We start from the raw sequence: 25,570 nt of genomic DNA on the forward strand, positions 1-25,570 counted from the left end.
ATGGTAGTAATTTCATAAGATTTAACCAAAGTTATCTAAAGCACTTTGTGGCATTATTTCAATTAAGCATTCAAGATTATATTTTAATATCCTTGATGTTGAATTGTATATGTGCAAATTGCCGCTACAAATTTGAAGAAACTCAGTACGGAATTTATAGAAAATCAATTCTAAAAGCATTTCAAGGTAATCTATTTATGAAACGACTAACAATAAGTATACATTTTGTATCCGACCGTGTTGCAGCATTTCTTTATATCAGACGTGGGTGGAAGAGAGAGAAATGTATTTGCTTCTCTTTCTTTTACTGCGGACAAGATATGTGTGTAAGGGTTCTATGGTGCGCGCGGAAAGAATATCTTGCATGTGGATATTCTTTCGTATTTCGCGATTTTTATTCTTCCCACGCTTAAAGCTTTCAGCTGCAGGCGAGATCATCGCAGCGTCGCATTTCAGCGGTAACATATGACATACATTATGCAAAAGAGATCACCTGTAATGTGATTCGTGAAAATCGCATATGAAGTCGCGCTCCATTTTGGTTACTTTCGCATGGCACATTACGGTCATATTCCGCGCTCGCTACACTTTGATGATTTTTAGCTCTTTCAGATTTCAAGTACTTTTAGCTTCATATATCTGGCCTACTTTCTACCAGTAATAAAACAATAATCAAAGATCTCTTTTGTATATTGTATCTTTTATTTAAAAAAATAGAATAAATAGCTTTCCCTTTTTTCTCTTTAAAATACTTTTAAAGAGATAAATTTTATATAAATTTCTGTGAATTTATTTTTACACGTATAAAACTCTAAATCTATTATATTTGCATGCATTTTTCAAGACTCACCGAAATTTACGTGATCTTTCCAGGAAGAAACAATATTCGATGGTGAAGCGCTTATGATGAATCAGCAATGTTATTAATTATTTTGCGATCGGTAAAATTTACTTTTCAGATTGTTTGGAAAATCAATTCCGTCACGCGAACTTGTCACGTCTGTCAAGATTTCTGTCTATTATATAAATAGTCTTGAATGAATGAAGTGAACCTGCTATTACAAATTAATAAAATATTAGAAAAATATATCAAAAGTTTTTGATATTTTTCTTACAGTACTTTTGAAATACTTTTAGATAAAATAAAAGTATTAAAAAATAGACATGCTATGTAATTAACTCACTGCTTAGCTAATGATGCATAATTATTTATTTTGCAGATGTGGCAAAATAAATTAATCTAAAATAATTTCATGAAATATTACAGACGTGCTCATTTAGTGGTTAACGTTTGCGTATGCGCGCAATGGAGAAGTTAAACTTTATACTGTAACAATTTGTCTTTGCCATGTAAATAATAGTCGAACAACGTCACCGCTATTATTCAAAGTTGCCAACGTCAATGGCTGCCGGGCAATTTCTGCGGTTTACAAGACTGCTGTTAGACTTGATAAACAAAGTGAACTGCGAAGATTGACGGAAAGCGCAGTTTGCAGTGACATTCGCTTAAATTTGCCGATTCTAACGGTGCAACAGGTAGCGCGAAGTCGCAGGTTAAAGGAAATTGTTTAAATGTTCAACCGAGACGCAACGTAATCTTTCTTTTTTTTTTCCTCTTCCCTTATCTTGAATTAACGTGCAACAGGTGCGCCAGTATGCGTCTCTGTCACGTAAGTCAGACAGACCAAGTCATCTCGAAGTTTCTAACCGACATTTTTTGACACGTATTTGAAAGTTACCTGCTGGCGTATATTTACCGGCGCAGTGAACGGATGGACGCATTCTTCCCATCTACATAGAATATACCCGCCTATCCATACAACCAAACGACAGGACATTACCTTGGAATTGAATGGAAAATTCCGTTCTTGGTAAATAAATGACAGTGAACATACGTTGACAACGCTATCAAGAAATACTTTCAGAAAAGAGAAGTGAATATACAACCTGCTGCGCGTGTCGGATAGAATTCTGCAGGATATTTTATATTTTTGTAAAATATAGATCTGAAAAGATCTTTGTAGATGTAAAGAGAAATTATTTAAATCAGACAAAAAATTATAAGTAAAAAGAAAATGAGGAAGAAGAGTTTGGTGATCTCAAAGCGCATCTTTTAAAAGATAAGATTGTGATCATTGAAATATCAAGACAAGGCTTATACTGCCACGAAATTATGGCTGTGAAGTGGCTAAGGATATCGAAGATTGGCGGTCACGAGCAACAAGTTGCGAAGCTGCGAACGCTCGCGTCAATCCTATCCACGGCCTACAGATAAGCGCGTAAAATTTTTCATTTGCCGAGTAGCAGCGTCTTTCGTCGTCCGCGCTCCTGATGTACTCAAAACGCGATCGTTCTATCACGGGGTGCAACAGGTAGGCACTTAGTATCCGTCTACGATGTAGAATTAATTTTGCCGACATGCTGCACTTGCGTCGCCGCTGCCGCAGCAGTCTGTACGTACTAAATATTAACACACAAAGACGATACGTATTCTACGTTGTGCAACGACAGGATGACAATATAATCGAGTTACATTTTCCCATAACACATGGTGAAAAGTTGTAAAAGAGAGCAAAAAATTGAATTGTAATGATATTGATTCTGTTTCATGTTTTATTTCTTATATTTCTCTACCGACGTATACATAAATGGATTATTCGGAAAATTTTCTGATTGCTTTAATTTTATTTTTTAAAAACTAGACAATTTTTCCAATACATTTTTAAAATAAGACTTTGCTATTTCGTGTCTACGTTAATTTCTACAAACCATTTAAATTGTGTGATTTTCATCATTATATATTTATTTTTAAAAATTAGATAATTAATGGGTAAGCTTTGCTGATGCGACAATTAGCTAAAATATTGTTTTTGAAAATATTTTTCTAAATCCACTGATCGTATTAAAACTCAACAGCGATCGATTTAGTCAATATTGATCTTTATGTAAATGTAAATGTGAAATTAAATTATAATAAATATATTAGTAATAATAAATTCATGACAATCATAATAAATTCATGAATACATTATTACAACAGAATTATATTCATTTGTCGAACGAAACGGAAATACGAAAACTTTCGCAAAAGTTGTAAAATGGGTTGATAAGCCGTTTGTAAATGGCATGATCGTAGATAGAAAAAAGTGTCTATTAGATCGATATGGTCTTCCTGCAGGAAAGTAACGCGCAACAGGTAGCGACACAATGTAACTTACGAGATAGATTTCTAATTAGCAGGCTCGCAGACACCGAGAACCAATTCTCCCGGATTATTTTCGGATTTTCGCAGACGATAACTAGATGACAATGCGGCTCGTGAATTTTAACGCTGGAAGAGGTGTTCGAGCATCGAAAATCCTGGTACGATGTCGCCATCGTCGCGCTTGAAAAATCGATATTACGACCGTGCACTATCACCGTGCAATGCATTTTACATGTTATTTTATTCCCACGGAATTCATGTGTAAACATGACGTTAGACAGAAACGTTACACTCAACGCGGTATGTACATTATTTTCAACTGTTGCAAAACCCAATTTATTAAAAATGCAATATGCAACAGGTACGTATAATTTCTACATGTTTATAAATAAATTAACTGCTCGGAAGAAATTTAATTCGGTATAATGTGTTTGTTGCGAATAATTATCATTTTGCCAGTGAGTGCGAAAAACATGGACAGGCGACAGCGCGCCATCATTCAGCTACGTAATTGTGCAGCATTATAATATCGATCGTTCGCGCGTGACATGATTCAATTTGCAGCAGGTATGCAGCATCCTTGATGCAACAAATGATACACGTTACGCGCACTTGCGAAGCCGTGAGCGGCGAAATGCCTTCGTCCTACGCAAAACTTCGACGTGTTTCTAAATCGACTTTCTAAATCGACGTCCAAATTGCACGCGATTGTTCGCGACGCCTGACTTTTAGATTTACCAATCGCCGATAGCGAAACGTCACTCGCGAGAGCGCAGAGGGAAAAAGGAAGAAAAAAAAAGAAAAATACATCTCGTCTACGAGCGAGCACGTCGCGCGGTTTCGGCGAGATAAGACCGTCCGTCATGTCCGTAATGGTCAAGAGATAAATCGAAAAGAGCGTGTGATAAAAAAAGATGTGAGAAAACTGTGATCTCACTCGTAGCCGCAGGAGCAGCTCCTGATGACGTCGTAGGTCTGTCTCTGTCTCGGTAAGTACTGAAGCGCTGTTCGATACCAGGAATGGTTATATTATCTCCCTCCACCCCCGCGCGACCTCGCACCCTTTACAAGATGGCCGTCTGTGTTTGCAAAATGGCGCCTGCGCCGCGCGAGTCGTTCGCTCACCCTGCCTCCCTTCGGCACGTTACCATCCCTCCGTCGCGTTCATCCCTCTCGGTCCTCAGCGTCTCCCGCTCTCGCCTCCTCACCCTTTCCTTCACCCCCGTCCGAAGATTTTTCTCCCTCTGCTGGCTCGCACGACCATCTTCACCGTCCACCACTACCCTTCCATCCCTTCGTTAGATCATCCCGATCTCCAATTCCTTTCGCTCGACCACTCAGACCGCTCTCGGAACAAGTGCTATCCACACCTTCCTCGTTTCCTCTTTCCTCGAGCGTTACGTCTATGATTATTTTGCGGCCCGCTATCAACCGCAAGAGATAGGGGCGGGCTATTGGTTGTCGCTTCGATCCACGGCGTTTATGGATGTTCTATCTGTCTATTAGATCTGGACCCCTCTCTTTGTTATAGATAAAACGAAAAAGTTTCGCTATTTCTCCCGATAAGAAGTAAAATGGCTAAAGTGTAATTTTTTCTCACTTTTGTATCTTTTTATTTGTTTCTATTCAATGTGCAATGTGTGATAAAAAAAAAAATAATATTTAATTACTTTCCAAAAATTCATGAATAGAAAATAAATTTTAAATTAAATTTCAAAGACGCAAAGAATCTTTTTCTTCGCAGAATAAATCTTTCTTCGTTATAATTTTAAATATTTTCATAGGAAATTAAATGTCAAACAGACTTGACATAACATAAAATATTAATCATAATATTAATTCAAGCACGAATTAAAAGAAAAGTAATAAAATTTGTTAACAACTATTGTATGATTCCGCACGAAAATTTTACAAATATATTTTAAGATAAAATTAGTATTTCAACGTATTAGCTTATATCGCAAAATTAGAGTGCTTAAAAAAAGAATTAGAATAATGTAATCAGGTAAGATAAAATCTGGTTTGAACATTAATGTTTTAGGTAAAGTACATACATTGTTGTATTATCATTGTCCTAATTTCAAGTAGTAGCATAGAAAATTGCAACATCAATAAGCGGAATATTCCGCGCGGATAAAGTGACCTACATCTTCATGGCAGAATATTTAGCGCAAGCTAACACTACCCATTCTACCATGGTGATATAAACTCATTGTCATTCATAGCCGATAAGCAAATATTTAATGCTATAGTCATTATAAAATATGCTCGTGTGCGGAATGTGTGAGTTACACAATGATAACAAAAATTATGAATACGCGTATAATAGTGTTATATGGATTTAATATTTTAACATCCGCTATTGTTGTATTAAATTTAAAAAATCAAATTTTAAGTTGAGCTTTAAATAGGTAAATTTTTAGCAGAGTTTTTAATTGTACGAGAAAAATTAAATATATAACGTAAATAATTTATTTATCACAAAAAATATTAGAAAGTATTTTTGTTCAATGTGCGTCAGGATTTATTGACGTTGAAATGAGATAAAAATCTGTGACATTATCGAAACTGAACTGAAGATTAAAGCAAAAGAAGTTTATCGATCCGCACTGCTTGCGTTAACGACGGCTATGCTTCCACATCCGCGGATGTATTCGTGTGTATCTCTGTGTATGTGAGTGTGCATGTTTGCATGCAGATAAACCGCAGGAATACTCTGTGGACAAAAGGATTTGTCAAGGGTGCAAACCTGCGTGCGTATGCGCCTCGATAGTTTGTCGTGGCGGATGGTTGTGACGTTATGATTAACGTCGTTGAATTTCGCGGAAGTTTTATGCATCGCGCGAATGTCAGCGCTCGCAATATATCTTGCGACTAGTCGTAGAATTCAAGAGTTCCACTATCGAAACTAGATAAGACTGAAACAGTATAGCCTTGTTTTCCCTCCCACTATTTTATCCTTCGTAAACGATTTCTTTAACCCTGTTATACTTTGTTGATAGCAGTAATAGAAGAAATTTAACGGAAGTAAAATTCACCAAACATCTTAAATTACAAAATAAATAAAGCTTAACTCATTAAATGTCAAATCTTATGCTTTGCCATGAAATTGTTTCAATATCACGTACGTATCTTGATATATTTATGTCTGTATATATTGTTGAAATGTCACGCTTTATTATTCAGCCCGTTAATTTGCGGAATGCGAAACATAATTTATTCGATCCTATCCGCCATTTCATATAATTTATTTCCACGATAAATCAATAGAGTATATCATCATCAACCGCATCGCATAAGCAATTTGCATTTATTTATTATGAGGAAAATTTTCCCTAATTATTAACAGAACCGAGTCTAGTGTTCATAAATATTATGAACTCCCGAATAATTTATAGTAATGCAAAGACAATGTAAAATTTAATATAATGATAATATATTGACAGCAAAATAAATTTTATACTAAATTTTATACTAAAATTATTTTATTTTCAGCATCGCGATCGCGTTATCACCTGATGATCATGTGATAATCTCAGACGGTTATCAGTTCGAAACCACAGTCGCTACTACCGCCGTCGTTGCGCCTTTTCTTTTTCTTTCGCGAGCCATTACACCAGACCGGATATCTACTCGCAGAGGATCTCGGCGAAGCTCTTTCCGGAACACAATTAAAGCCCCGGAAGCGCGAAAGATCCATCCCCTACGACGCGGCAGCAACGCGGCGCGGGAGAAGGGGGTCGACGTTGCGGCGTTCGGGGATTGTGAGACGGGGGAGAAGGGGAGTAAATAGTACAACGCCAGGAGTGGCTGACCCGAGTTTTCTCGACCCCTTAAATTTCGGCTGATACCACTTGTTGGCGATCCAACGCGGAGAGCAACAGATGACACTACGTTTTCATTCGCCGGAAAACCAAATACATTCTCCGCTTATCTCTTTCTTTCGTCGCCCGCTTTGTCCGCAACATCGGAAAAAAAATCCAAACGGATTAACCGAACCGAGCAAATAAATGAAATTAATCTAATAGCTAATATTAATTCTACTCTGCGCTTGTGTTTCAGGCGTGCTATCTTATTGTATGGATTTCCGACCACTTAAACGTCTCGATTTATTTCAGAAGGCTAATTAAAGGACCCTCCCGACGCGAGTCATAGAGCGCCGCTCACCAGTGACTGTTCATATCTCTTGAATATTCAAAGCCAAAGTTCCCAAGCAGCAGTAATTATAACGACGTTACCGTTACTTGCCGTTGAGACACAACGAGGCGAATTAATATCCACAAATTACCGCGACGTTCCGTAATCCCGATTGTGTCATGGCTGCCCGATTACAAATGGCATATGAATGTCTTTCAGTTCAATACAAGATAGTTTAAATAGAACTAACGGAATGTAACTAATGCCTGAATGAAAATGGACACTAAATCATTACGAAGTTTTACAACAAAAACAGATCTGCAATTATTGCGGCGATGTAAATAATTATTTTTTAATTGGTAAGTAAAATAAAAAAATTGTTTTATTATCTACGAAGCCCAAGTAAACCCCGTTATATAAATTATTGCTAAAATATTTTCAAAAAATTTTTTGAAAAATAGATTTTTAATATAAAATATTAAAGCCAAATTTCATTTTCCTTCTAATTTTTTTTTACTGTTTCTCTCGCATTGTCCTTCAACTATTTCATATTAATCTAATTATGTGAAATAAAAAATATGTAATATTACTGATTCGTTATCATAGAAATCGTTTTTTTTTTGTTTAATATAATTTATTAAAATTTATTGCACGTACTTTCTGTTTTTATTCGTTTTCTTATTTTAAGTCAAGTAATTAGACAAGTATAAAGTGATGAAAAGACAGCGCTCGAGAACAAATAAAAAATATATAAAAAGTTGGAAAAAAAAATTCGGAAATTTGATTGTAATGAATGATCAAATCAATTTTGTCATTGATTGTAAGATGATATCGCTGTGAAGATTAGGCAAACCGAGTTGTTCAATATCACGTAACGCGCATTCTCTAATTCGACTCCACCAAACTAATTATTATGATCGTTATTATCGCATCGAAACAATTCACTGATGTGTATTATGATTATCCGCCTCGTTAGCACTGAATTAATAATCGTGCGGTAACCCGTCCGGCGCAGATTACGCGTAGTTCAACGTGAGATAAGCAAACAATACCAATCTTACGCGATCGCTACAAGACATTACATATATTTCTCACATGGCGTGTTATGAAACACGGATTAAATTTTTAAACGATAAATGCCAACAGCAGAATCCTAATTTGTTACAGTTGCTAGTTATTACGGAACTTGTTAAACAATGAATATTCGAGAAAATATAAAGCGTTATATGCATTTATCATTCAACAATGAAAAAATTCTAGTTATTCAATTAACGTTGAAATACTTTGAAGAGCTTAGATATTTTTTAATCAATAAGTTAAAAATTAAAATAATATATTATAATTTAACAAATACAAATTTATAAAAAAAAAATCTATAGAAAGAGAGAGTGGAAAATGCTTTTCTTATTTCTCTCTCACAATGTTATATTATATTTGCTATATATAATATTGTAAATTTAATTATGTTTTAATAAGCTCAAATTGTATATTACGATTTATGGATATGCCAATTTAGCCTCATATCGAACGTATTACGACGTAGTCAATAGGACCAGAGCTATTACAACCGTACGATGTTCAGCTCCGTAGATCGCGCTACATGGGAGATGCGCATACATGCGAACATCCATTGGACTGCATGTCCGTTAGACTCAATAGAATATCATGGAGAGATGATAGTACATCGTACCTATGCAAGCGGGTATTAGATTGAACTAAAATTTGCAAACCGATATCAGATTCCAACAGATAAAATTACTTAATCGCACTTATCTGAAAATAACGTTTAAGCAATAGCAGTCTCAAAACCAATAACTATCGACACTTGGAAGATTTCGACGTATAAAATTGCGACTAAAGTTCCATTCAATTCTAAATTAATCACACCTGCTTAAGAATATTTATTACGAAGATTTATCGAGACAACTTTAATTTGAAATTAAGTTTCCATTCAGATTAAATTAAATTAAATTCTAGAGCTACTTCTCCCCGACATTTGCCCGGGAAAAGAATTTAAAATATCTCGTAACTTCGCGATAGCCCGTTCTACAAGAGATATCGCGGCATCTCGAATAATTATTTTTAAACCAGGCGCAACACAGCTATGCAAGAAGGCCATGAGAGAGAAAGGGCGAAAGGGGGTGGAACGAAGGGCGCTAAAGAGGATCGAAAGCGTGAAGTAGGTCAGTAACGCTCTCAACGTATGTGACTGCCTGCCTGTTGGGCTTTTCCCTCTATGATGTCTACTCCTGCGGACGTGCTCGTCCTTGATCTCGCCGCGCACCCTACGAGAATGAGGTCGAGAATAACGTTCGTCCGTCCGTCCGTCCGTGTGTGCAAGTGACATGCGTGCATCGTCAATCACTGACAATCCATGACCTCCGCGACGGAATATCAGCCCTACTGCACATCCTATATCCCTATCCCTATCGCCTTACAGCGCGGTTTCTCCTATCGCAGCACCGATGCACCCTGCGCGCGCGCGCGCGCGCGTTCAGTACACCTCTCGGTGCCGCCGCACGACATGCGTGCACCGGGCGATGTCGATGTGAGAGAGCGTCTGCCCCCGGGGCTGCTGCAATCAATACGAACTGATGCATTTGAGCCTCTAGCTTTCGTGCCTGGCCGTTTCGCGCGCAGTGTCCGCGAATCCGCCACCGTATTTCGCGATATTTCTTGTAATGCAAAGGATTATAAGCTTACAAAATTTTGGAAAGTTTCTTTCAGAGCAGCCGGGGATACAAATAATTTGAAATTGATTTAATTCAAGTTCAAAATTATTAATTCACTGAAGAAACCAGTTCTTTAAAAATGTTAAATGTTTTTTGTAATACAAAGAATTATCATAAACTTACAGAATTTTGTAAAGTTTATTTTGAAGCGGCCAGGAATAAAGATCATCATAAATTGATTTAACCTGAGATCAGAATTATTGATTAAAAAATCAATTCTTTGAAGAAACTGCATGTTTCTTATGATACAAAAAAGTATCGAATGTAAATAATTAAAAACTGATTTCATTTTAAGAAAATTGTTGAATCGCGTAAAAAAAAACGAATTGTTTGCGAACATTTAAATAGATATTGAGAATACAGAATTTAGTATCGCTGGACCAGCAGATGTCCTAGATTACTGATACAGTTAAAATTATCACCGGCGGAATGATTAAATATCGAACGTTACCGGTTGTATGAATAAGTTACTGACATTCAAGATTAATGCTTCCTTAGATAAGCTCCTATTTTATAAGTTATTATCTTCTGCATAAGACTGGTTTAGTTGTTGAATCACTGATGAAACAGTCAAGATTAATGTCTTACTAAATCATTTTATCCGATTAAGCGAAAAACTTACCAATGGTCTAAAATTCTCAGAGAAAACAGAGCGTACGAAAAAAAACAAAGCAATTCTTTTCGCTAATTTAATATTGCATTTCATAAAATCTTTCATATGCATAATAGCACGCAATCGCGTACTTGTGTTTTCCCGGTGACGGTGTCTACACGCCATTTGCGGCCCGCATATATGTTCTTTTTTTCTTTCCATCAATAAAAGAATCCATTGTCCTGCGCTTACTTACGGGACACCCCGGGGGCCGCTTCCTGACCCGGAAGGAGTACAGAAGGGAGAGAGTCGATAATGTCAATGCGCGCGCCACGCGGCTTTCTCGCGTGTTTCTGCCGGACCGCACGCTGCGCGTTGAGTGCCTCTAAATGCAACTTATTTACCCGCCGCACCGCCTACAGGATGTCTTGGGGAGAAATGACTACCACTCTAACAAGGCGTAATGTATATGTTTCAGAAGATTGTTCTTTTCCGCCGCTCGCGACTAACGCTTGTTCCATTATTTTTGGTGGTCACGCTTTTTACGGTAATACCGTCGACGAAACTTAGAGATTATTGGTTGCCGCGTGTTAATCGCTGCTTATCGAAACTTTTAAGTAAAAAGAATTATTTTCTTTTCAAATTTTATGCTTGCAGAATTGATTTGTTAGCTTATTTTAGTATCTCAAATCCCCTAAGAAATTAATTGAGGAATATAGAGAATGATGGGCACTTCATAGTTAATAAATTCTGTATAAATTCACGCGCGAAACAAGAGAGCGCCGCGTGTTTCCGATACATTAGTTACTGCAATATTTATAAGGCTGGGAGTAACCTGTATATTTCCTATGCCTATCGCTATTCCCGTGAGTACCATTGTTTCACCGTCGCTGTACCGAATAATCCATAAATTCACTGATTGCAAAAGTGATAAACAAAATCTCTCTAACACATCGAGAAGTCAATGTAAACGAAAACTTTCTGAAATAATATTATATTGCGGAAGAAAGAGAATTGAGAAACAATATCTTAAACTTCGATTGTACAGAAAAGAAGTCAATTTGAAAAAAAAAATTTTCGAGCAATATTCAATAACTCTGATTAATTCCGATTCGGCAATTAACAATATACATTAATATCGTAATCAATATTTAATTAATATTTTACTTTTCTGCCGAAAGAATATTTTATTAACAAGTTTCTTGCACAGTACGAACTCCTCGAAACTCTAAGGAAAAGTCGATCAATTACAGCACATTCAGAAAACGAACCTTTGTAAGTTCTCTATCTAGTAATCTCTCCCAGCATTATCAATAGACCCATACAGAATCTCAGATCATCAAAGACAAAGTGTACAGAGAATGTAGCGCAAATTGCCATCATGAAATCGGAGTGTCCACGCGGGCAAATAACACATTGCCACACAGTTATCGAAATGAGAAGTCTTTTGCGGCAGCTGAATCGCGCGGGATGATGAGTGAGAAGCGAGACGGAGTTTGAAAAATAGAGTGAGCAAAGACTGAGAAAGAGGAAGGGAAAAGGGGCGAGGAGAAAGGTCAGAAAATTACAGACGAGGGTGCATACTATCGTTCAGCCGCGAGTTCACCAGCGACGCTATTTCTTTTCCTTTCTATTGCCACGGTTTCTCGCTCCTCCTCGCTTCTGTCCCTCCCCAGGCGTCTTGCTCGCATAATCCGCAAATTACTAACCTACCTCCCATCCTCTCCTCGCCACCCCCCCCCCCCTCGGTGTGTCTTAAAGATCAAGCCTTGTTCGTGGTAGATTCAAAAGGAGGTAATACCCGGCCAAGAGACTTGGCAAGAATCCGCCGCAAAAAACTCACGAAAGAACGATGAAATACTCTCCACTCCTGCGGAGAGTCTTCGTCTTCCTCTTTCTTACCGGTGTGAGCTGTCTGCCTTTGGCTAGTCGTGTTTCTTGTACGTAACGTCGCGCGCGCGCGCGTTGTCCTTTGAAATACACTCGTCCGCTTACGAGAACGCGTCCTCGCGTTTGATACGTGGAACGAATTTATTTTGTTCCTTTTTTTTATGAACCTCCAAAATTACAAGCGAGCGCAAAAAGAGGAAATATGTTCGGACCGTTCCTCGTGATATTAATGTTCTGCCAAGTGACGGAAATATCAAACGCACAGCGGAATTTCAGCTCTGAGAGAAAAGCTAAGTGATTTTAATCTACCGTGTTTAAATTGACGTATTTTATTCTTCAGGCGATATGTAAAATGTATATTAAGAAAGAAAATCCATTTTGATATTTTAAATAATCTGCATAAAAATCCAATAATCTGTTTTATTATTCGAATAACCTGAATATTTTCTGCCGATTTAATTATGTTGAATAAAATATCATTTTACTGTTTAAATATTGTAAATATTTTGTAAATTATAAAACAAGTCGAAAATGGAAAGTTAATTAATTAAATCTTGACACACTTGTGCAGTCACATGCAAATTATTCGTTTATATTTTCAATACATCACACTCTAACATTTTTATCTCTCTATATTTAGCATCAATAATTTTTCTTTTTAATTAGCCAAAAATCGATTTAATTTCAGTATTAAAACTGCACTTTAGCGTTCCATATTTTTGACACACAGAGCTGAGATTCCGCTTTTAGAATTGCTGCCCTGAAATCTTTAGAAGAGTTAATATCTTATTCGCATTCGATCTGCATTTCTTTCCTTCTTCCATCGTTTATTTTTTCTACTGATTTCTAAATGAGCAACCATAAAGTTAGCAATCTCAGTTTCAAGTCGATGTAATAGATAGAACAGTGGTTATTTATTAAAGAGATTTAGAGAATATTTTTGATGCATTTAAAATGTTATATATATAACAATATACATGAAAAAGTATAATCCGAAGATATATACTTCACTTTTCATTAGAAGTGGAAAAAGCTGATAATAATATTTTTATCCTTCAGAATCAATTTAAGCCATAATAATCTTCTTCGTAAAACTTTTCAAGCGTGATCTATTTATCCCTTTGTTGCCAAGTTTGTTTCAGCAAGTTAACATTATTAGTAAATAATTGCAAATAACAGAGAATCTCTCTATCAAATTTTCAATTAATCCGTTAGAGAGTTCTAAATCCACCGCTGTTCCCCTACTCTCCCAAAAGCATCCAATAGAGGTAAGCTTCACGACTGATCGTTAACTTAATAAACGATGGGAACATGCCGTTAAACCCGCAAGTACACGTTTGGGGATAAAACGTCGGCGAAGAACTACAATCGACAGACGACACTGTCGCCGTCGTTCACGATAATGAGCGTCCGATGCCCGTCTGCTCGCGATATCGATGATCTCGCCGTTACTGACGTACGATTTCTACGTTATCGTTTCGTATATAATCATAATCGTACATTTCCACGACCTGACAATGCGAGCGTGCAATTATTCGAGAAGAAGCTGCTCGTGAATTGCCATTTCGGCAAAATGTCTCGCGGCAAAATTTTCGCAAATTGATATTTTTCGTTGCATTTCCGTATAATAATGCTGCGAAAATGGAAGAAAGATTTTACATGACGTTATGAATATTCAAGACATTTATCCATATGCGATGTATTAAATTATCGTGGACTTCATCGAGCGAGCTTTCCTCGCACGATTGCGCTACTTTCCGCGAGGTGTTTTTAATCCAAACTTTTGTTGGTCTCAAGATGCACGAGAGAAAGAAACCATGCGGGGAATGGGGAGAAGATGTAAGGCGAGAAGGAAAGAGCGCATTTATGTGATCGTTCGATAAAGGGCGTTCGTTCGTCGAACCTCTCTCCTCGTTGCCAATATAACCGATTTTAGTGCCTCGTGAAACCGAGATCCTTTTCATTAAAGCTTTTACTGCTGACTAAATACGGTGAACTGCGGCGAAGGGTCGGGCCAAAGCGGGGCAGAATATACGAATGAGAGCGCGTGGGAGGAAGTTCTAATCCCCCGAATGTTAACTTGGATTACGTGCAAACCGACCGGCCTTCTCTCTTTACCGCTGGCGGCTAATAAAGACCGGAGAAGTGTGCATAGTACCTATTCAATTGAAAACATAGATATACCGGGTGATCGAGCAGGCATCCGCTGGCGGAAACAAAATTCAAATAACGATACGGAAATTCAATTCATATCTGATATTTTTGTCGAGCTGAAAATTGGAAAACTTATTAAACGCACTAAGAATTTCAGCGAAAGGGATTATACGATCAAATCAAATCTCGAAAATACAATCACAACAATATAAAAAAAATTACGTATTTAGTGGAATCTTTAGTGGGATTGCATAAAAATTTAAAAACATGACGCCCTGATTTACTTTCACTTCGGTGAATTTACCTATGCAATATTTTCACATTTTATATATTAATTGTAAGCTCGAGAAATAAATAACTTTATAATTTTCTTTTATGCTACAACAAACTCTCGTGCATCTTGATAGTCTGCATTCGTTCATTCGTTAAATTCGTTATTAGCTTTCAGGAATTTTCGCGATGTATCGATGAACGCGTCAAACTAAACGCCAGGTTACTTTGTTTCGTATCATTGGCTCGCTGTTTAAAGAAGCATCGTTTGCGCGTCGGTGTGTTCTTTAAAAGACGAGGTCGTCGGTGCAGAACGTCGAGAAGAGACTATACGCGTCCAGACGGCGACGTCGTCGTCGGCGCCAAGCGCCGTGCTAACTAGCACCCCTAGCGCACACACATATACACACGCCCACGCCCTTTATTAAACGTCGCCATCCCCGTCGGCACCCCCACACGTTCTCCTTCATAAAATTGAACACGACGTGTACACCTATACGTACTGACGGCGACGTGCACACATAGAAAAAGAAAATGGACGAAAGGGCCCGGCAAAAATCAGAACGAGAAGATGAAGAGATTCGCACGAAATGGTCATTAAGCTCAAAAGTTTTCGTACCAATGGAACGACGTGTTGATCCGCGGGAATTAAAGTATGCCATTTACATCGTTATAAAGTATGTCACGCATAAAGCGGCACTTTTTGCAATTATGTAATTGTTAACGATAGATAAATGTCAATTTTTTCAAGTTTGAACTAATTAGGTTCTTTGATATAAATATATTAAAAATACATCTGGCGATTATTATAGGCAGATTTAGTTACAAAATGTTTAAGAAGATATATAAATATCAAATTTTTATCTTTGTTAAAACCTAGATTGACTAATGTCAAATCTCTCTTATAAAGTCATATAATAAATCCAAAATCAATTAATCCTAACAAATTAAATTTCTAAGACAAATATGTAATAAATATTGATAATTACATGATAATTGACTTTTATATTTTGGATATATTTTTTAGTAACAAAGAAAATATAAAATTTAATATATAAAACAATATTTTTGTATAATAAAATATTAATGATATTAGATTTCATTTTTATCATTGCTAGTACAAAATATAAAAGTTATGTAAATGTAAAATATCAAAATCAATTACTGCAAAATATAATGTATAAATATTTTTTATGTGTATTAATGTTAGTAGATTGACAGCAAATTTAATCAAATCTGCTATCAATCTACTAACATCGCTAACATTCCGCTTTATCGGATATACACATAAAAAATATTTACACATATCATATTTTGCAGTAATTGATTTGGATATTTTACATTAAAATAACTTATATTTTGTACAGTATTAGCAGTGATTAAAGACAATGAAATCTATATCATCAGTATTTCATTATAAAAATTTTATATATTGAATTTTATATTTTCTATCTTACTAAATATTTCCAAAATATAAAAACTAAGTATTATATAATTATCCGTAACTTTTTATTTATATACATTTTTGCATTTCATACATTTCTTTTTTAATTCATAACTTGACATTCATACAAATATTCACATTGCAAATATTCTTTTATATTTCTTTTTATCATATTCAATTTCAAATAAGTTTTCACATTATATATTGATTGATTGATACATATTTGGAAGCCGAGGGTGAAAGACTATTGTTCCATACATTACTATATTATTGTCTTACAATAATATACATTTTAAACACAAAAATTGTAATCATTATTTACATAACAGTGACAAATAATTAATTATTTCAATTTGGATGATATTGTTCCATTACGTGGCAAGTGCGCGAAAACAAACGCTTGATTTGTAACCAGAGTCGAGCTCTCGTGTCTCATCTCGAATGACTAACGATCTGATGAGATAGAGAATGATTGATCGGACTACATATATATATATATATATATATATATATATATATACAATCTTGACTATTAATTAACTTCCTTAATATGATAACAGAAACAGTACACAAGTTTGTCACGCAATTCACTTAATGAAATGATATTCAATCTCATCACAGTTTGAATGTAAAATAATGAAGCTACATATAATGATAATAAAACAGTATTTGCCACAAAAATGTTGCATGGATTTTTTCTTTGCTAAAATTCAAATTGACTAACATCTAATTACAAAGTTATATAGTATCCAAAATCAATTGGTTCTGGCAAATTAAACTTCAGGGACAAACTTGTAACGAAACCTTCATTCATTATATTACAAGTAAAGTTAACGCAATAACTCATTCCTGAATAGATCGTAAAGTACTAAATTACTTACGGCCATTATTAGCACGCACAAGGGAGCACTGTGTAAACATTGATGTAAAATATGTGCATTTAAAAGTGTATGCAAGTTGAACATACTCATTACGTAAATGCATTCAAATAACTATTGCAATTAGCAATGTAAATTGTTAATATAAAGTGTAAATTGTAAATTTCAGTAATTTGTGAAAAACAAAAAAAAATACTGCAATGTGACAGTCAAACGTCTCTTATTACTCTCATATCACAATGAACTTATTTTATTATGTACCTTAAACAAGCATTTTTTAAATTCTTATTGCAGTCTCTAAGATAAAGATTGTGCCAGCTAAGTATCGACCCTCTCCCAGTTCGTTAAACGCCTTCACCCTCGGCTTTCTAAATTTAGTCGACACGTTCGATGCCATTCTTTTTACTTACCCCCGAGCGAGTCCCCCGACGGCCTAATCGTGTTAATTTTGTAGCCGCTGGTTCCTTTGACACAACTTGTGTAACGGAGCCCGCCGCACCATTGCCTTTGATTCCCACGTCGTATCGCCAGTGATTAACCTGTCAGAAAAAGAGGGTATGTGAATAAATTTTGTTTCGTGCAGTCTTATTTCTGTATTTGACGTGGTTACATCAAACAGCTGCAAAATTTCTACATAAATTTTTTGACGTTGGCAAAATCAATTTTATTGAAAGAAAAAATGAGAAAAAGTTAATTAATTCTCTAGTTAATTAATTTAGAATAATTAAATTGACAAAAAATCTTATAATAAACTTTAATATCTTAGTATTTAAATAAAGTTTAGTTTATTTTTATGAATTTTATATGTATTTATTTGTATTTACTTATTTTATAAAACAGCTGCAAATTTATGATGTAAAATCTACTGCTGATGAAATTAATTTCTGTTGGAAAAATTGTTTATTATTTTTTATTCTAGCATTATACGTTTAACAATTAATTTGATGAGAAATACAGTGGTATTTTGGTCATAAGATAGCTGTTTGGAATTGATCGTATTTTTATAATCAGCGTGTTTTTATCTTTTAAAAATTATTCTATCAATTTTTTTAGAGGGAAGTGGAGAGGCGTTTCGCCGGTGACTGAAATAAAAATAAAAGTAAGATAAATATCAAAGCGAATTGTCTTTTATAGCCAGAATAGATATTGCTCAAGTTCTCTCCCGCCAAAATCGGGAAAAGGCTTAGGTTAGATGAGAAAGGAGGGGGGGGGGAGAGGAAGAAGAGAATGCGATTACAGGAGATTACTGTAGATCATCTGCATAACATATTCTGTTATTCATTGCTATTGTTTACCTCGATTTCATACTGCTCAATGATCCTTTCAATCTCATAGATGAATCCCGAAACACGTAACACGAACACGGCATTTTACGACACAGAATCGCGACTGCGAAATTTAGATAAATCACGATCGCACGCGTTAATCGTATACAATTAATAAACTACAACGATCGCCCGCCACATAATTCGACACTCCCGACGCGTATTATCTCGAACAATTCACTATTTTCCGGTAAACGATGCGAGAAACACGAAACAATTGCAATCCGGCTCGAAACTCAGTACGGCGCGAAATCAACATGGCTAATGTTAGAAAAACTCTATAATATGAATTGTAATCGAAGAATCGCAGAGAATCGTGCTTGTGCGTCTTGATTAAGTACAACTAATTAACTATAACAATCACCGGTTACATGATTTAACACTCCCGATGTATATTTTCTCGAACAAATCACTTTTTTCGGTAAAAAACGCTACAAACACGGAACTATTACATTTCATCTCGAGAGAAAGGGTAGAAAGGAAAATCAAAATGGCTGTCAGGTAGCCGTTTGACAAAGTGGCGCTCTCTAACACACAAACTAAAACAATGTACATCCTCGCTTCTTGATCGACAACAAATGCAGTCGATAAAACAGCATATGAATGTGTCATTTTCCGTTCATATATAACCTCTTCTAAAAATGACACAATTATTAAATAGATTACGACTTAACAGATCTCTTTATTTTTTGTCTAAAGATAGCAAAAGATTCGCCGGTCATAGCAAATGGATGAACATAAAACATACAAAAGAAGAAAAAGATAATGAAAAAAAGACACTGTTTCATCATTTTACGTCGCAAATGACGGTTGCTATAAGACGTATTTATCTTTTATATTTTTTTGTTTTTATATAAAATATACATATAAAAATATATTTATATATTTATTAATAGTTAATATTTAATTATATACATATATATATATTTTTTATATGCATTGATCTATCTAATTTTATTAATAATACAATATCCTTAATATGTGAATTATTATAAAAAACTACAGAATAATATTTTAATAATCTTTTCAGAGGGTGGCAGTACAAAGCTCAATGAGAATGCACAATTAGCGAGACTTGTTGAAATAGCTAAAAAAGCAAATATGCCTGTGGCAACAATAAAAAATTTTCTTGAAAAAATGGAATCACGAAAGAATAAGACTCAAACAGGTATAATTGAAGTACGTGGACCAAGTGGTTACTTTATGCTTATACGTTATACAACAGATAACACAAGGGTGTTTGAAATGAATCTTAATATCAAATTGAAAAAGACTAGGTATGAATAAATAGACATATTTTTGATATATATAGTGTCTGAATTATTTTATACATATATATTATATTAGAATTTTTTACACAAAAGTTTTATTTTATATTTATTAGTAATATTTAATATCTGATAACAATTCTTATGTACAGTAAAAATATTACAACTAATATTCATGTTAAATTATTGTAGGATTCCAAAACTTGATGTGCTTTTTTAATTTTAGAGGAAAAACAACAGACACTTCTGTCAGAAAGATGTTTACTCATATAGGTAATATCATAGTTGAAAAGAAAGGTAATTTAGAACAAGCCACAGAGGATGCTATTGTTATTGGTGCAGAGGATGTAGAAGAATTTGAAGAGAATGATACAAAATATTTTCAGGTACATAATAATTATTATTTTAAAAGTGTCTTGATAAATAAGTATTATAAATTAAATATTTTTAAAATGAAAAAATTCTCATCAAAATTGATATTTTTATATGATCATTAATATATTCTTTTGTTGCAGTTTAAATGTGATCCAAAACTCATAAGCAAGATAAAAAATCTTTTAGAAGGTCTTCAATATTGCGTGCTTTCAGCAGAAGAAGATTATATACCTAAAGTTGCAATAGAATTAAATGAATCCGATTTGGAAGCTATTTCTTGCATTCGTGAAAAAGTACTAAGCTTAGATGATGTTGACTGTTTATATGATAATGCTGCGTAATATAGTCGCATAATATACTGTAAGACTGACATTCTAAATCACATTAATAAAATGTAAATAAGTAAACTCATTGTTTGTACAGTCATCTGTTATGTAAAGTTATTTAATTAAAAGTAAAAAAATAAAAAGTTGTATAATCAGTTACATAATTACAAACTGAAGACTTTACATCTATTAATGCTTTTTTACATAAATTTTTTATATTATGGAATGTATCTTTTAAAAGATTTAAATATACTAATAAGAAACACAAAATATAAGGAATACAAGGAATATAATAATCCTACTAGTCTAAAATAACTTTAATTTTTTAGATGTGAAAAATATCTTTATTAAAAATCATCATTGAACAAACATGTGCATAAAAAACAGATTTATTTTATAGTTATGTAGCTTCTATGGCGCTTTTGATATATTAAATAATATACCTTGATCACGTATACAATTGTCTCTTATGTAATAAATTAATATATAAATAAATTCACACTATATTAAATATAATAGTTGAATAATATGCAATATGACAGGCTTGTTGACATAAAAATGTGTACATTTACATGTATATTATACATGTGTCAGATGAAAAATTCGTAAAGAGATCTACTGTCTGTTATTGTAAATGCTTTATTTTATAAAATCATTGTATATTAATTAATATTCAACATCTGTGCCGTATCCTTTAATCTCAAAAATATTAGAACCAGGAAAATCTGATATTGCATTTTTATGAAAAAGTGTTATCAACATCTTTTTAGACATTCTTACTTTTGTATTCGATGAACTATGGGTTGTGCCCACTGACTCATTACTGACACTGATCACTTTATAAGATTCTGGAAATATATCAGTAAGCTTTACATTTTCTACTCTTCCCTGTTGAATATTATTTACAGTAATTTCTATATTAGAATTAGGATTATTTTCGTCGTTGAATGCATTCTTATTTTTTGATTTCTTGTGCTTTTTATCTTTCTTTGCTAACTTTTCAGTATCTTCTTGACATACAGAACTTGTAATACTCTCACATTTCTGTTTCTTTTTATGTTTTTTATTTTCAACTTCAAATTTATCCAATGTGTGTTTCCCTTTCTTTTTCCTGATGGAATTTTCGTCGAATTCATACAACATGATACGATCATTAAATGTTACGCGTTTCTTATCACACTTTTCATCTGTCAGATCTAAACCACAATTCTCCAAACCAAACTGTGCTCTTGATATTTCAAATTCTTTACCGTTGCAATCTTCTTTAGGATCTGGTTTCAAATCGAGAGCTGGATTTGTAAAACCATTACAATTACTATCAATAGTTTCAGTTTCCAATTTCTTTCTGGTATCGTGTTTATTTATTTCATCAGTATACAAATTATCAGTTTCAAGAGTCTTCTTCCTCTTCTTCTTTGCAGACTTTTTAGAAGAACCACCAGTAGTAGTTTCCGTAGGACTATTCAATCTTAAGCATGGATTGTCAAAAGCATGATTGCTCTTCTCGCTGGAATCTTTTGATATTTCATAATTGGATGAAAAACCACTACAATTACTATCAATAGTTTCAGTTTCCAATTTCTTTCTGGTATCATGTTCATTTATTTCATCGGTAGACAAATTATTAGTTTTAAGATCCTTCTTCTTCTTCTTCTTCTTTGAAGACTTTTTAGAAGAATCATCAGTGCTAATAGTTTCCGTAGGACTATTCAATCTTAAGCAAGGATTATCAAAAGCATAATTGCTCTTCTCACTCAAATTTTTTGATATTCCACAATTGGATGAAAAATCATTACAATTACTATCAATAGTTTCAGTTTCCAATTTCTTTCTGGTATCATGTTCATTTATTTCATCAGTAGACAAATTATTAGTTTCAAATTCTTTTTTCTCCTTCTTCTTTGAAGACTTTTTAGAAGAACCATCAGTGCTAGTAGTTTCCGTAGGACTATTCAATCTTAAACAAGGATTATCAAAAGCATAATTGCTCTTCTCACTCAAATTTTTTGATATTCCACAATTGGATGAAAAATCATTACAATTACTATCAATAGTTTCAGTTTCCAATTTCTTTCTGGTATCATGTTCATTTATTTCATCAGTAGACAAATTATTAGTTTCAAATTCTTTTTTCTTCTTCTTCTTCTTCTTTGAAGACTTCTCAGAAGAATCATAAGTGCTAGTAATTTCCATAGGACTATTCAATCTTAAGCAAGGATTATCAAAAGCATAATTGCTCTTCTCGCTGGAATCTTTTGATATTCCACAATTGGATGAAAAATCATTACAATTACTATCAATAGTTTCGGTTTCCAATTTCTTTCTGGTATCACGTTCATTTATTTCATCAGTAGACAAATTATTAGTTTCAAGTTCCTTTTTCTTCTTCTTCTTTGAAGACTTCTTAAAAGAACCATCAGAGCTAGTGGGTTCCGTAGGACTATTCAATTTTAAGCAAGGATTATCAAAAGCATAATTGCTTTTCTCACTGGAATCTTTTGATATTCCACAATTGGATGAAAAATCATTACAATTACTATCAATAATTTCAGTTTCCAATTTCTTGCTGGTATCATGTTCATTTATTTCATCAGTAGACAAATTATTAGTTTTAAGTTCCCTCTTCTTCTTCTTTTTTTTCTTTGAAGACTTTTCAGAAGAATCATAAGTGCTAGTAATTTCCATAGGATTATTCAATTTTAAGCAAGGATTGTCAAAAACATTGCTCTTGTCGCTGGAATCTTTAGATATTTCATAATTGAATGAAAAACCACTACAATTACTATCAATAGTTTCAGTTTTCAATTTCTTTCTGGTATCGTGTTTATTTATTTCATCAGTATACGAATTATCAGTTTCAAGTTCCTTCTTCCTCTTCTTTGAAGACTTTTTAGAAGAACCATCAGTGCTAGTAGTTTCCACAGAATTATTCAATTTTAAGCAAGGATTATCAAAACCACTGTTCTCCTCGCTGGAATCTTTTGATTTTTCATAATTGGATGAAAACCCACAATTACTATCAATAATTTCAGCTTTCAATTTCTTTCTGGTATCGTGTTTATTTATTTCATCAATATACGAATTATCAGTTTCAAGTTCCTTCTTCCTCTTCTTTGAAGACTTTTTAGAAGAACCATCAGTACTAGTAGTTTCCACAGAATTATTCAATTTTAAGCAAGGATTATCAAAACTACTGTTCTTCTCGCTGGAATCCTTTGATATTCCATGATTGGATGAAAAATCACTACAATTATCAATAGTTTCAGTTTCCAATTTCTCTCTAGTATCGTGTTTATTTATTTCATCAGTATACAAATTATCAGTTTCAAGTTTCTTCTTCTTCTTCTTCAAAGATTTTTTAGAAGAACTATCAGTGTTGATAGTTTCCATAGTACTATTCAATCTTAAGCAAGGATTATCAAAAGCATAATTGCTCTTCTCGCTAGAATCTTTTGATATTTCATAATTGGATGATAATGTGTTCTCTGTATTTGATACAAATCCAAAACCAACGTGCTGCTCATTCTCACTTTTGGAGTCAATTGCTTGATTATCGGTTATATTGCTTGATAAGTTGTTTGATTTACCCTTGAAGTGATTAGTCACATTTTTATAGTTTGACTTGAGTTTAAAATATTCAGCCATATTGCCACCATTAATTGTGACAACTCCATGCCAATTATCTCTGGTTTCAGTAACTTCTTCCTCATGATTATTCTTCTCTTCTTCTATCTTGGTTTGAATTTTGCTAGATAATTCTTCTCTACCAAATATATTTGCCAAATCTTTCAACTTATATTTATTTATATCCTTAGACCGTGTAAATTTGTGATAACTACAAATGAGTTAATATCTTCATAAGTATATAATAAGAAATATATCTGATACTTATTGGTATATCATTCTTATATACAAATATAAAATATTATGCCAATGGCAAAATATTAAAATAACACAAATTAGAATTTTAGGTAAACATATATTTATATATTATATTGATAAAAGTAAAAATATTAATTTTGATACTTACTGCACGCGAGCACGACTTTCTTTAGATTTTAGTTCTATTGACTGTTTATTAGAATCATCTTTATTCTGTATTTTTTGAACAATGTCTTGATTTTCTTGAAGGTGCTTTAAGATTCCACTAAATTTGTCATGATGTTCAGTCCATTTTTCAAGATTTTCGTCATAACCGATACCTTTAAAAAAATACTAGGATTGAGACATAATGTCTATGAAGTAATATTCTTGTAAGCATACAAATTGTTTGTTCCACTTACCAGCTGTACGAGTCTTTTGCATACTCTTGATGGAATATTCTGCAATGCCTTGCTCGTTAGCACCGAGTCCTTTTCCTTTCGTCCACCCCATTTTCTCCAACATTTTCTGCCCAAATTTGTTTGTATCTATGCAGATATTAACATGCTGAGTGAATACGAGTCAAAATCAAATTATATCGTGTATATATCAGAAATGTAAAAATCTGACTTATATGTGTAGCGAAAAATACGTCTGAAAGTCTTCATATTTTTATATAAATTTATATATTTTCAAATAATAACCTTCGGTCCACCATTTCCCTCGTGGGTTAAGAGACACTTTTTGTTTTCGTCGAGATTCTGCTAGCAAAGGCATACTTCCTGATTTAATTTCGTTTATAACAATTAAGATTATAAATAATGAGACATTGATTCCCTTTTATTTATTAAAATAATTTTAAAAACTACTTTTTTTAACACATCAAATTTCTACCAAAAAATTTGCAGAAAGATGAGGTTAGATTATCTGTAACAATGTTAAAATAGCTATCAAAGACCTGTAACTCAATGGATTATTACATGATACATATGAAATATCAGCTTAAGCTTACAACACATGGTGCAGTGACACCGACTATTATTTCAAATAATTTATATTTATATATTTGAATACTGTATTAAAAATATAGTAAATGTAAGCGAATAACAAAAT

General features: G+C 33.8%; 3 protein-coding genes and 2 long non-coding RNA genes across 15 annotated transcripts in view; 3 read left to right on the top strand and 2 right to left on the bottom strand.

Annotated features, from left to right (window-relative positions):
* LOC136999464 (uncharacterized) overlaps positions 1-11,904 on the top strand; it is a 39,060-nt gene extending 27,156 nt beyond the window's left edge. The window contains exons 2-3 of the long non-coding RNA XR_010889847.1: positions 6,701-7,701; positions 10,898-11,904. This is a non-coding gene — a long non-coding RNA (uncharacterized lncRNA). The remainder of the gene's footprint in view (positions 1-6,700; positions 7,702-10,897) is intronic.
* LOC105671945 (uncharacterized) overlaps positions 1-18,721 on the bottom strand; it is a 150,407-nt gene extending 131,686 nt beyond the window's left edge. The window contains exons 1-3 of one of the 11 annotated variants that reach the window (XR_010889840.1): positions 4,143-4,588; positions 1,185-1,240; positions 851-1,052 (exon numbers count right to left, since the gene is read on the bottom strand). The gene's annotated coding sequence lies outside the window, so the exon portion shown is untranslated. Of the gene's footprint in view, positions 1-850; positions 4,594-17,712; positions 17,842-18,597 lie in introns of those variants that run through there. The other 10 variants (XR_010889839.1, XR_001100726.2, XR_010889834.1 and 7 more) reach the window with 10 other exon arrangements.
* LOC136999465 (uncharacterized) lies at positions 14,992-18,603 on the top strand. The gene is made up of 3 exons (XR_010889848.1): positions 14,992-15,633; positions 17,757-17,857; positions 18,356-18,603. It is a non-coding gene; the product is annotated as an uncharacterized lncRNA (long non-coding RNA).
* A 470-nt stretch (positions 18,722-19,191) lies between the features above and the next one.
* LOC105671934 (translational activator of cytochrome c oxidase 1) lies at positions 19,192-20,739 on the top strand. The gene is made up of 4 exons (XM_012366489.2): positions 19,192-19,449; positions 19,658-19,904; positions 20,122-20,281; positions 20,411-20,739. Exons 1-4 carry the CDS (start codon positions 19,269-19,271, stop codon positions 20,609-20,611), a joined length of 789 nt encoding a protein of 262 aa, XP_012221912.1. The 5' UTR covers positions 19,192-19,268; the 3' UTR covers positions 20,612-20,739.
* Positions 20,740-20,912: 173 nt separating this feature from the next.
* On the bottom strand, positions 20,913-25,425 carry LOC105671928 (uncharacterized protein MAL13P1.304-like). The gene is made up of 4 exons (XM_067353578.1): positions 25,162-25,425; positions 24,880-25,005; positions 24,627-24,798; positions 20,913-24,431 (listed from the first exon to the last, which is right to left on the bottom strand). Exons 1-4 carry the CDS (start codon positions 25,232-25,234, stop codon positions 21,263-21,265), a joined length of 3,540 nt encoding a protein of 1,179 aa, XP_067209679.1. The 5' UTR covers positions 25,235-25,425; the 3' UTR covers positions 20,913-21,262.
* Between the last annotated feature and the right edge of the window lie 145 nt (positions 25,426-25,570).

This window comes from Linepithema humile, chromosome 4, assembly GCF_040581485.1.
Source record: "Linepithema humile isolate Giens D197 chromosome 4, Lhum_UNIL_v1.0, whole genome shotgun sequence".
NCBI lineage: Eukaryota > Metazoa > Arthropoda > Insecta > Hymenoptera > Formicidae > Linepithema > Linepithema humile.

Coding starts and splice junctions, on each gene's coding strand:
- LOC105671934 (XM_012366489.2), top strand. CDS start 19,269: ATGACACAATTATTAAATAGATTACGACTTAACAGATCTCTTTATTTT. Junction 19,450..19,657: donor AATGACGGTTGCTATAAGAC/GTATTTATCTTT, acceptor TAATCTTTTCAG/AGGGTGGCAGTACAAAGCTC. Junction 19,905..20,121: donor ATCAAATTGAAAAAGACTAG/GTATGAATAAAT, acceptor TTTTAATTTTAG/AGGAAAAACAACAGACACTT.
- LOC105671928 (XM_067353578.1), bottom strand. CDS start 25,234: ATGCCTTTGCTAGCAGAATCTCGACGAAAACAAAAAGTGTCTCTTAAC. Junction 25,006..25,161: donor AGGGAAATGGTGGACCGAAG/GTTATTATTTGA, acceptor ATATCTGCATAG/ATACAAACAAATTTGGGCAG. Junction 24,432..24,626: donor GAAAGTCGTGCTCGCGTGCA/GTAAGTATCAAA, acceptor ACTCATTTGTAG/TTATCACAAATTTACACGGT.